Source organism: Gossypium raimondii, chromosome 2, assembly GCF_025698545.1.
Source record: "Gossypium raimondii isolate GPD5lz chromosome 2, ASM2569854v1, whole genome shotgun sequence".
Taxonomy (NCBI): domain Eukaryota; kingdom Viridiplantae; phylum Streptophyta; class Magnoliopsida; order Malvales; family Malvaceae; genus Gossypium; species Gossypium raimondii.
The window spans coordinates 42,425,069-42,438,133 of record NC_068566.1 but is presented as its reverse complement, the minus strand read 5'-3'; the positions used below and the strand labels follow the sequence as shown (position 1 = coordinate 42,438,133).

General features: G+C 32.9%; 1 protein-coding gene across 3 annotated transcripts; it reads left to right on the top strand.

The window, feature by feature from the left end:
- The first annotated feature begins 832 nt into the window (after positions 1–832).
- Positions 833–3,578, top strand: LOC105788904 (zinc finger protein HD1). Of its 3 annotated transcripts, none has more exons than XM_052627555.1 (3): positions 833–1,291; positions 2,017–2,172; positions 3,256–3,578. In XM_052627555.1, exons 1-3 carry the CDS (start codon positions 926–928, stop codon positions 3,442–3,444), a joined length of 711 nt encoding a protein of 236 aa, XP_052483515.1. In that variant the 5' UTR covers positions 833–925; the 3' UTR covers positions 3,445–3,578. The 3 variants fall into 3 exon arrangements, with proteins under 3 accessions (XP_052483515.1, XP_052483514.1, XP_012471436.1); XM_052627554.1 differs by having other exon boundaries at positions 2,014–2,172; XM_012615982.2 differs by having other exon boundaries at positions 836–1,291; positions 2,008–2,172.
- The last annotated feature ends 9,487 nt before the right edge of the window (positions 3,579–13,065 follow it).

The window sequence follows — 13,065 nt, the reverse complement described above, 5'->3', positions numbered from 1 at the left end:
CTAAACTTAATAATAAAAAATTATATTTCAATTATGCAAAAAGTATACTTCATCTTAAAATATTGAACCATAGTTGTCAAATCAAATCATATCAATCAAGTGAATTGAGAATAAGTATCGTAAAATTAAGAGAGATTTAGAAGCAGTGTAACTAGTTCAATAGGTATCGTAAAATTACAAGAGAATTAAATCGTTGCAAAATCAATTCAACCAATAAAAATAAGTCGCCCCAAGTAAAAAATGTTAAGAAAGCATTTGAATAAAATTTAAATATTTAATTTTATTGTTATAATTTATAAAATGAAAGTTAATGTTTCACAACTATTTATTTGTGTTTATTTTTAAAATTTTATCAACTTTTAGAATGATTTGTTTTATAATGGTTATATAGACAATGGGAATTAATTGAATCGAATTCACTTACATTAATGTAAAATCAAAGTAATTTTATACATTTTCGTAACTTCTTGCAAGATTAATATTTTAACAATTTCACTTTCATATTTTATGTTTTATTCAAATAGATTATGCGTGTCAAATTTAGAGTAAATTAATATTTTAAAAATTTAAATACATATTAATACAAATAATATTTTAAATTAATATGGTATAGATATCGAATCGATTCGTAGATATATAACAAAAACATTTATATTGATAAGTTAAATAAATCATTAAAATATTAATAAAAATTTACTTTAATTTTAGTAAGTGATTTATCATGTATACTCAATGGAAGCTCTTAAAAGGATAACGTCATCTTAATGTCATCATCCAGTTCCCTTGGGCTCTCCTCATAAGTATCTGCGCTGCAGCCTCTGCTCTCTCCATAACTCTCTTTCCTTTCTTCATTTCTTTAATCTCCAAAAAACAAAAACAAAAATCAAAATTAAGCCGATAACAGTCCCACCACGCATCACTCGCTATGTACGGACAACCAACATTCCCGCGCTCTTCCTCCGAGTTTCTCAGCGACTCACTGACGTCTCCCGACGTGGTGTCGTTGCCTTTAAACTTTCCGTTAAGTTCGCAGACTCAACTCACTGTAGCCAAGTCGGTGGAGTCGGTGAGCGACGTGATTCACAGTGGCAGCAGTAGCAGCGGGAGTTTCAACTCGCCGACTTCGCTAGCGAGTTGCTGCACACATAAACCGAGTTTCATTAGAAGCTTCAGTAGCCATTCCCTTCCAAAGAATGAATTCCACTGTCGTTTTGCCTCAAGCCTTAACGACTTCATTGACTCTGATTCTGCTCCGGTGAGGAGAGTTTTCAGTACCGGTGATCTGCACCAGGTTAGTTTCATTTTTATCAGCTGAAACCCTTCAAAACGGTTATTTTATTTTCATTTTCCAGAAAAAATAATATATATTAATGAGTTTAGCTGATATATTATTGAAACATTCAAATTCATTGATTCATGATTATATGATTTTAGCACAACAACATTCGGTAATAGAAAAAAAACCATATTTTTAAAATCATTTACAGATATTAAAACATACCCAAATTTGAAATTATCATCACCATTTTTTTAATTTCACAAGATTTTCCTAAACTATAATTTAGATTTTAAAACATTTTAATTCAATCCTCAAAACCATTAATTTGGATGTTAAATACCTATTATCATATGTATAGCTTAATAATTTTAAAATAATATTCCTTATAAATTTTAATAATATTGTTTCTAAACTATTTATACAATAGATACACAAAATTTATAATTTGATTAAGATATTTTAAAATGATTCACATCAAATTTAGAATAATATTTAACACCTAAACTACAATTAAGTGGATAGAAGTAAATGGTTAATACAATTTAACAATGTGTTTTTTTTTTTCACAAAAAACTTAAAAATTACCACAGATCTTCTTTTCTCTAAATATTTATTTATTAATATTTTATTATATTTTTGTAAGGTATTTGTCAACGATAGTTTAGTGCAGTTACTCCTGTAGTAAAAAGAAAATGTAAAGGTTTAATATTATATATGATGAGGGGTAGGTGCAGCAGAGTGGTCGGAAGGCAGAGAGTCCATTGTCAAATGAGAGTAGTGCAATCATTGAAGGAATGAGCAGAGCCTGCCGCTACAGTCCCGAGGAAAAGAAACAGAGGATTCAAAGATACAGAACCAAAAGAACACTCAGGAACTTCAACAAGAAGATTAAGGTCTTTAACTCTTTTATTATCTGCTCCTTAATTATTTGTTGCTTGCATATAAACACTTTAACATTTTAAGTTTTATTCACTAATTTAACAAATAATAATTTTGTTTTTAAATCTCATTATTATTATTATTAATTTCTAAAAAGCATGATATTGTTAGGTTCTTCCCCCCGGTGTTGTGTGATGCTTCTTGTGTCTGTCACATTCAATTTATGCAATATTAGTGGTCACCCTTTTTTTAGGCCCCCATATTTGAGTCAATTCAACAGAGATTGTGAATAGTTCCATGGATTTGTGAGCTATTTTAGTCAAACTGTTTTAACAGTATTTCTTTTATATTAAAACATATGATATCAAGTACTCTAATGTATTATTCTTTGAGTGTAAATAAAATTAAAATAAAAATCATTATAATTAATTCCACTAAATCTCTTTATATTATTGCTTAAATTTTAAAGTGGTCTATGAGCTTTAAAATATTTTTATTAAATCTTATTAGGTATTAGTATGTAAAATCAAATTCTTTTACCTGTTTAGTCGTCATATTAGATATCGGTTTAGATATGATGTGAAACGATTTAAAATGTATGAATCAAATTGTAATCAAGTTTGTACTTACTATATGGGCAGTTTGGATCTAATGTGTTAATAAAAAAAGGCAATGCCAATAAAACTTAAGAGGATTATTTTTTAACATGTGGTATCCAAATTACCAATACACCAAGTATAATATATTTGATCCACATACTTTAAATATCCTCCACGTTATACTTGAGTTAACTTTCGATGCCTAATCTATCAAAAGATTTAATTGATTTAAATATTGATGCTGTAAGAGCATAAATTAAAACGGTTTAAAGTTCAATGATCAATTCAAAATCTAGACCATAATTAAAAGACACTTGATGTAATTAATCCTAAATCCATTAAAAAACGTATCTGACATTAGTCCTTAATCCGAAAATCATAAAATCATAATTTGTGATTGCAAGAAAGAAAGAAAAAGCAAGCATGAGTTGAAAAGGGTCAAATAATTGTACTTGGAAAACAGACATATTGATGTGTGAATTTGTGTGATTTTCACAGTATGCATGTAGGAAAACATTGGCAGACAGCAGGCCACGCATCCGAGGAAGGTTCATAAGAAATACAGAAATTGAAAAGATTAATCCCCAAGTTGAATGGAGCCACATAGCTGATGGAGAAGAAGATGATGAGATGAATTGGATTAGCTTTCTAGATATCCACTCTCACCAATTGCTTATTAATCCTTAATGTTTATAGATTTTTAGATGCAATTTGCTTGTTTTTTTTTTTCTTTATAATTTTATGCAACGTTTTAAGTCACTTTGTCGGATTTAAAAAAAAAAAAAAGGTGTTGTAAATATGATTGGGTCACACATTATTCATATGAGAGAATATTGAAATCGCACAAAAGCTTATCCAAAGAATGAGCTTTACATAAATGGCAGGCAAGATACTGTTTTGAATATAATTATATGATATATTAGTGATGGAATTTTCAATTCCATAAGTAAAGATTAAAAATGGTCATTTGTTATTTTAAAAGAAAATAAATAATATATATATGTTGGTTTTTAATCTCGTTTGTAGAGTAATTAATAAACTATTTTGATAATATATTAAATTTTAATGGTTTGAATATATTGAAATTCTTATTAAATACCTATTTATCACGAGTTTAAATCGTGCTACTCATCTCTGCTCTAATATTATATAAAAAGTAGTAATTAAAATACCTAAATACTTAAATGTTTAAGAAACAATGGGAAAAGTCTAAAGCAATAAGTAAAATAAGTGGACTGCTATATAACAGCTTCCTTATAACTCAAGGAAACTGGAAGTGTATTATAAACCTACAGTGGAAGGAGATTTTATCGTGCAAAAGTGAATTTCAACAAACGATAGATTTAGGACTACTCATACAAAGATGTTGGATTGGTGGTTGGTCAGAATTCACACAGATCGTGAGTGATAGAACAGGAGAGGAAGGAATTTTGCATAATAGTGTTATTTATTTCCCCTTTGCTTGAGGTCCTTGAATCATATATGGGTTCCTCAAGTGCTGCACACATGCCAACTATCTCCTAGTGTCACGGGGCTAGACCTTTCGTCTCGCAAACCGTGCGGCCTTAGGCGATCCGTTTGCTCCAAACTCGCCCAAGTCAGCCTTAACTCAAATGAGGATTCCTTAAGAACTCCTCCAAGGCACCAATTGAAGAGCGGAAGCGATTTATGCCAAAAGAAGCTAAGCCAAAGAACAACAGAAAGCCACAGAAAAGAATGCACACAAGGTGTTTGAGTAAATGCTCTCAGAACTCTATTACTTTTAAGAATTCAGAATACAATGGAATGAGTACAAATGAGGGGGAGGCTCTCTATTTATAGTTGAGCTCCCCCAAAACCGACGGTCAAGATACAATTACATCGACGGATGAGATTTAACCATATCCCTTAATTTTAGGGATTTACAAGATAAGCCTTATCAAATCTAATCTAATCTTTACAAGATATGATTCCCTCTATCTTCTAAGATTAGTTACCATATTTGCCTAAGTTGCCATCTCTTCGCTATCGGGCCAACCAGGCTTTAATCTGACAGGCTTCTCCAATATCTCTTTGAATCGGGCCAGCTCTCGTGGGCTAAATGTTCCCCATCTTATCGATAGACCTTCATGGGGCGCATCTTGTGCCATGGTCACGGGCTTTGCACTTTGATCCGTGACATTCTCCCCCACCCATTCTCGCAACGCCCTCGTTGCGACTTCCGAATGGCACTGACTTGATTCAACTTTGAACCCTCTCGTTGCCTTGGCTTCTTCCCGACTTGTCTTGCAATCAGGTTGTCCCTTCCTATGGAACCTTTGCCTTGGCTTCCGTCGCATCTTTACTTGAACCGTTGCACTCGTTGGTACATCTCGTTGGCAAGAAGTCTCCGCACCAACTTGCCCAAATTTTGACTTGCTTCCTTTTGAATCGTCTTGATTCTCACACCTTGGCTTCGTATTGCCCACAGTCCCTTGGCCTCCTTGCTCATGAACTTTGAAAGGGCCCCTACGACCTTGCCAAGCCAACAAGTCAGAATTCAAAACACTATCAACGTGTTCGCAATGTACCTTACTCGCAGCATTTACTCGTCCCGATTGTTTTTGCATCGCTCCCTTTTTCTGAATGCCCGATGCACAACCCACCTTTCCCAAAGGTGTCGGCTTCTGGTCGAATCTGCAGGCTTCATATCGAACTCTTGCGCCACTAACACTTCCGAAGGAGCTTTCGTAACTTTCCGTTCTATCGAGTCAATGTTCCCCCCATACGAAACATCCTCGACTAGTTGGATTGACGACAACACCTTTGCCCCCACCTTCATATCTCGATGCACCGGCACAACAATTTTTGTTAACGGACCAGTGCAAATATGAATTTGATCGGCGCATGGATACAGAACTATTTTCATCCTGTCAAGGAAGTTTAAGCCAAGTACATAATCGTAATCATCTAATTCGATTACCTCAAAGTCTTCCTTGCCCTTCTATTCACCGATTTGTAGTTCCACATTCTGAACTACTCCCAAAGTTGGGGCCTCCTCGGAATTTTCTGTCTTGATCTTCCTATTCGATTTCCTAATCGACAGACCAAGCTTCTTTGCAGCCTTCTCCGATATGAACAAGTCTGATGCTCCCGTATCAATAAGAGCACTCCGCTTCTGACCCGCAATGTTGATGTCTACAAACATCAACCCTTCTCTTCCATTCCTTTCCTTAGGAATGAGCACCATCGAATTGACCCTCGATGGCTTTCCCTCAATAGGCTTCGCCTCTTCCGGCTCATCATTTCTCTTGATAGCCGAAACTGAAGATACCTTTGGGCAGTCCCTCTTCATGTGCGGTCCCTTGCAAAAGTAGCAACGTAACTTTCCCCTCTTTTCTTTCGGGCTATTAGGTCTCCACTTCCCATTTCGTGGTTTCCTATCATCACCATCGCTACTGCTACCGTTGCCATCATAGCTTTGTCTCTCTTCATCCTCCTCATGGTACCCACCATTGCCCCTCCTGTTGGGCTTGGAAGATTCAAACATGTCCCTTCTCGGAGCAAGTTCCACTATAGACTCCGCTACCATCATGGCATTTGTGAGTTCTTTAACTCCTCGACGTTGCAATTCTTGCCTCGCCCATGGTTTCAGCCCATCCGTAAAGGAGAAAAATGCTTCTTTCTCGCTCAAATCAGAGATCTGAAGCATGAGTTCACTGAACTCCCGCACATACTCCCTAACCGTGCCTCGTTGCGTTAGCCGTCGCAACTTTGCTCGAGCTTCATCCTCGGCATACTCGGGGTAAAACTGTGCTTTAAATTCATCTTGGAACTCTTTCCAAGTCCCAATCTCAGTACCACCACGTCTCACATCAGTGGACCTACGTCTCCACCATAACAAAGCAACGTCAATGAAATACATAGCAGCAGTGTTTACCTTTGTAACATCATCCTCGATGTTCATCGCACGGAAGTATTGCTCCATGGCCCAAAGAAAGTTGTCCACCTCACTTGCAGACCTTGCCCCTTTGAACGCCTTCGGCTTGGGCACATCCATCGCATGTGGCTTCGGCTTTGAAGCCAACATTCCATTCCCTATGGCAGCCTTGAAAATCTTGAGCTCCCCCTTAAGCTCGTTGATTTCCTCCTTCAAAGCTGTCACCATAGCCTCGAGAGCATCGTTCTTTTCAGCCAGCTTATTCTCCGAGGAACCGATAGTATCCCACACAAATTCCCTGAGCTGTCCTTGCAATGTTCGTAACCCATCATTGTGTCTATCATCAACATCGTCGATCCTCTCCTTGACGTCCCCCATGGACTCCTCGAGAGTGACGACTCGCTCCTCCAAAGTTGAAACTAAGTCCCTTGATCGACTCGCTTTTCTGGCCCTTCCTCGGGTCTCCATTGGCTCATTCTAACCAACAACTTCTTTCGACATCCCAACAGTGCCTTTGAACCAACAACTCCGATATTACTTGGTTCAAACCTTGCTCGGATACCACTTGTCACGGGGCTAGACCTTTCGTCTCGCAAACCGTGCGGCCTTAGGCGATCCATTTGCTCCAAACTCGCCCAAGTCAGCCTTAACTCAAATGAGGATTCCTTAAGAACTCCTCCAAGGCACCAATTGAAGAGCGGAAGCGATTTATGCCAAAAGAAGCTAAGCCAAAGAACAACAGAAAGCCACAGAAAAGAATGCACACAAGGTGTTTGAGTAAATGCTCTCAGAACTCTATTACTCTTAAGAATTCAGAATACAATGGAATGAGTACAAATGAGGGGGAGGCTCTCTATTTATAGTTGAGCTCCCCCAAAACCGACGGTCAAGATACAATTACATCGACGGATGAGATTTAACCATATCCCTTAATTTTAGGGATTTACAAGATAAGCCTTATCAAATCTAATCTAATCTTTACAAGATATGATTCCCTCTATCTTCTAAGATTAGTTACCATATTTGCCTAAGTTGCCATCTCTTCGCTATCGGGCCAACCAGGCTTTAATCTGACAGGCTTCTCCAATATCTCTTTGAATCGGGCCAGCTCTCGTGGGCTAAATGTTCCCTATCTTATCGATAGACCTCCATGGGGCGCATCTTGTGCCATGGTCACGGGCTTTGCACTTTGATCCGTGACACTAGACAGTAGACTTGATTAGCTTTGGGCATGTGCTTTCAATGGTTATAAGAAGTCTCATCTTTGTAGGTCGATTTGACTAGATCTTGATGGGATCAACTAAAGTTCACGTGTACTGTAGATGTCTGATGTCTCCAAGTAAGGTATCTCCAGGCGAAGTATCTTTGGACGAGTTTCAGGAGCAGCCCTAGCAAGGCGTTACTTTGTCAAAGTGACTAACCTGGTAACGTCCGCATAAATGGCAAGGTGTAGATGCATACTAAAGAGTTTTTTAGCCTTTTCAAATTGGTTTTTCAAGTTAAATATTTTTTTCCTATAAGCAAAACAGGGTAAATTAGTGAAATATGCTGAATTTTTTAAATATTTAAGTAAATAGGTTTTTTTAATATTTATCGGGTACATTATTTTTAGAGAGAGAAATAAAACGTGTTCTGTTAGGATCGACCCAATTAAGCAACAAGTAACAAAAAATAGAGGAATAAATTGAGAAATTGAACACACAAATTTAACGTAGAAAAACCCCTCCAACTAAAATAAAAAACCACGGGCAAAGATAATTTTACTATAATAGCAAAAGAACGAAGAGTAAAAAAGATGGAGATAAAAACTAAACCCCAAAAACTCGAAAACAAAGAACCCTCAAAACGTAAACACAAAATTCTCTAAATGTGTTATGAGTTCTAATCTCTAATTGGTGTATTTTCTAAGGTTGCAAAATAACCTATTTATAGGCTAAATTAGTAGGTCAAATAAACTATGCTAATAAATACTAAATATATTATACTAATAAATACTAAATATTCTACAAAGAAAATATATTTTGTTTAACTTGACTTGCAAGCAATCTCTTAGAATTTGGGTCACACAACTCTAACATATTCTATAAGACACATTTTCACTGACATGGCAATAAAAACTCACCTTTTAGGACGCATTTTTAGGAGAGAGAAAACACGCCTTGTAGGACGTGTTTTCACTTTCTTTCTTTTTTTTTTTGCAGTTGGAAATTAGAAGTTTATAGATTTTTTGTGTATGTTTGAGATAGACATTGTTATAGTTTTAAGATATGTTTGAATTTACCGTAATGCCGTGGAGCGCGATGACCTACAAATTCCATCCATCATATGAGGATTGGAGCCATCACCCGAGAAACTGAGATTGCATTGCAACTCAAGGTCTCAGTTGATGCTAATTATACAATCACGGGTTAAAGTGTATCTAGAGTTTCGAGTTTACAAAGGTTATGATATCAAGGAATGGAATATAACTTGGGCCCCTAATTGACAGTGGTTATGTGGGCACGACAACGAGTTTCACCTCATTAGAGGAGTATGATTTATAAAACTCATACAAAAGTCTAAGATCATAGTCATAGCAAAAAGCATAGTGATCTTACAATATAATCAAGTAATTTGTTTTTATCTGTCTCCACCAAAGGCAGTGAGCTTGTTACTATAATCTGTGACAGAGTTGAGGGCAACAAGATTTCCAGCGTGGATGAGTTGTTGTGTGGTGCAAAAAAGATGAAACGCAAATCGAGTCAGTAGCAGTTGCTTTATAAACCTTGTTGTTGCCAACTGTCACAAGTTAACATAACGGGTTCAGCATATTTGGTGGAGAAAACGAGTAAGTTGAGTGTACTGAAAGGCCCTTGTGCTTTTTGCTATGATTATGATCTTAGACTTCTGTATGGGTTTTATAAAGTATCCCCCTCTGATGAGGTGAAACTCGTTGTTTTGTTTACATAACCACTGTCAAATGGGGCCCCAGTTATACTTCATCCCTTGACAGCATAACTCTTGTAAACTTGAAGCCATAGATAACCTATCGCTGTATAATCAGCGTCAATTGAGACTTTGAGTTGCAATGCAATCCCAGCTTCTCGTGTGATGGCTCCATCCTCACACAGTAGGTGAAATTTTTAGGTCCCTAAACTCCACGGCGTCACTGTAAATTCAAACATACCTTAAAACTATAACAACATTTATCTCAAATTAACACGAACAAAAATACATCTATAAACTTTTAATTTTCAACCGCAAAAAAGAAAAAGTAATAATTTTTGATAAAGTGAAAATTTATTTTACAGAGCGTGTTTTCTCTCTCCAATAATAACGTACCCGATAAATATAAAAACAACTTATTTACTTAAATATTAAAAATTTTAACATATTTTATTAATTTACCCAACGCTAACAACTAGTTTCTACCTTCAAACTAATTTTCCCAAAAAAAAACCTAGAAAATCCAGCTTTTGGCTTTTGCATAAGTCAATTGTAATATATAATTTTAAAAAAGTTTAAAAATAAAAATTTTAAAAATATATAAATTTAAATTTTAAAAATAAAAATAATATACAAAATGGAAAAATATTATAAAATAAATTATAATATTAAATATTTAAATATTAAAACACTTTTGATTTTGCAAAATCAATGGTCGGCCACGTATGCTATTGTCTTTTTTTTAGTATTATATATATTATATTGATTAAAAATGTAAAATATCATATATAATATATAATATTTTAAAATAAAATAAAATATTTATAAAATATATAATTTTAAATTTTAAAAGTCAAAATAATATATAAAATCGAAAAATATTATAAAAAAGTAATTAAATTTCAATTAATAGCAAAAAACCTTAAATACCTTTTTAGAATTTTAGAATTATATAGTTTAGAATTTTATAAAAATTTAATTTTTATAATTTTTACAAATATTTTACATTTTTGTAATAATATTATTAGTTTTAACTAATTTCCTTTCAATTGTCATATTTTTGTAAATTTTATTTTTATAATTTACAATTTTTTAGATTTATATATATTTTTATTTTTATATATTTATTTTATTTTTATATATTTTAATGTGTATAAACATTTAATAAAAGAAAATATTTTTACATAAAAATACCATTTGGCTCTTTGTGATTGGCTATAAGATTTTTTTTAACATCTGTCAAAAATGGACTAAAAAATATAACGGAGGCATATTTTAAGTACTAAATTGGAAATTTGAATGTACTTTAGATACCAAATTGGGATTAAAAAAGCTTAAATACAAAAGTGAAAAAAAATGGGTATACTTTAAAGGTAAATCGTGAATTAAGCCTAATATTAATAATAGGTTACCATAAATTTTCTTTCCACCGTTCAATTAAAGTGGTTTTTATAAAATAATATTAAAATTAATTAATTACAAAAATAGGGTGGAGAATAAATTAATTAAGAAAATTAAAAAATTCTAATTAAAACTGATTCGAGATAAATAAATAAATAAATAAATAATATATCAAAGGTTCTCTTATATGCATCATATTTTCTCTTTTAATCATATTAGTTTAATTGGAGCATTTCAATGGCTAAATAACCATCGAATTATAAAATATACAAGAAAAAGTTGTATTGAAACATGATAAAAAAAAACACTCAATGGTAAAATATAAAAATAAATAGATTAAAAATTTTAAAATTAACCTCACTTTTTGTGATATGTAACTGAAATCAACCAAGAAAAATCTCAAAAATTTTAGAGTGAAATAGTGATCAATTTTTAGTCAATAAAAAATACCTGATATCCAAATTGATTAATTTTAATAACCCTAATCTCTTACTTTCCATTCCAATTTTTTTCTCCAAAAAAAAACATAAAACTGAAAGTAAAGATTGTCCAATTTTTTTACCTTACACTACCAAAAAAAAATCATTTACTGACAGAGACATATAGTGACGAACCAAATCCGTGGGCAAAGAGTGATTATATTGACGGAAACTTAAACTGTCAGTATATATTGAGATTATGCCAATAGTTACTTTATTTTAGATCCGTCTATAAAAAGTCCATCTTATATTAAAGGAATATACACATCCATCAGTAAAGTCCTAGTAAAAAGAAGGCCACAAGTGGTAGAATAAAAAAAAAAGTTTTTTTTCGCTAGTACATATAGTTAAATTTCCTCTCCCCCAATCTCTAACCTTTTTTTTCTCCTTTTCCACTTTCTTTCTTATTTCCCAATCCATTTTTCATAAGCCCCTCAATGTTTTGTCAACTTTTTCTTAGTTCCCCATCCAAACCCTAGTCAATCTTCGCCTGCTTAGTTCCATTTCTTGCAATCATCTCTCATGAAGAATTCTTTGAAACCCATGAATTTAATGGTTGTCTTTTAACAAGGAAATTTTTCTATTTTATTTTGAAAAAAAAAAAGCATCATGGATTGAGTCTAACCACATCAAATTGATTAAAAAAATAGAGTATCTTTTAAGTAAAATTTAATATAAAGTATCAGTCCTAACAACCCTCGTGGATTCCTAGTTGAAAATTCTTGTAAATTTTTTATATATATTCATGATTAATCTTAATAACCCTAACCTCTTACTTTTCATTTTAATTTTCTCTAAAAAGAATAGAAAATGAAACTAAAAGTAAAGATTATTCATTTTTTTCACCCTAGCCAAGGTTTTAATTGCCGGCTGAAAAGAAAAAAAAAGAGGAAAAGATCGAGTGTTGTTTTTAGTTTAATGAGGTAAGTTAAATACAAAATCTAAGGTTTCTAGCCTTTTTTTTTATCTAATGAATAAAATCATTTTGGTTCTTATGGTTCTAGTTTCAAAAGTTCTTACAATGATTGTCACCTAAAAAATCCACCTCTTTAAAACCTACAGTTTCCCTTCAAAATAACTACCTTTTAAAAAAAAAATTATTTTGTAAATTTTTAGTTCACTTAGTGGTAAACTTGCTTAAGGGTTGATCTATCCGTCCAACTCCAAATACCTATTTGAAATCTAAAAAGTTTTAAGATAAAATGTTAGACTCGAAAAATAGGTTTAGACAAAAAATCTAAACCCATTTAAAATATGGGTCAAGCTTGGGCTCAAACAACCAAGGCTTGAGTCTAGTTCGGCCTGACCCAGTTTCTAAATTTATAATGTATTATACTATGTTATTACTATGTAATTGATAACACATAAAAATAAAATCTATAATACTATAATGTAAACATTAAAAAAAATTAAGTTGACTATATATAAGATTTCAATAAATGAAAACAAAATAAAAAAAATATTAAATTAAATTTGATATAAATATTTTTTTAAAAATAATATAGACAAACTTAATATAAACTTGGATTAGCTATTTATATATATGAGTGGGCTTGAATAGAATATTAAGTCTATATTATAGACTAAACTTGGGTAAACATAAAA

Bases quoted from the DNA above. Each gene is read 5' to 3' on its own strand.
- LOC105788904 (XM_012615982.2), top strand. From the start codon at position 926: ATGTACGGACAACCAACATTCCCGCGCTCTTCCTCCGAGTTTCTCAGC. The intron at 1,292-2,007 runs GTTAGTTTCATT...GATGAGGGGTAG, and splicing joins GTACCGGTGATCTGCACCAG to GTGCAGCAGAGTGGTCGGAA. The intron at 2,173-3,255 runs GTCTTTAACTCT...TGATTTTCACAG, and splicing joins ACTTCAACAAGAAGATTAAG to TATGCATGTAGGAAAACATT.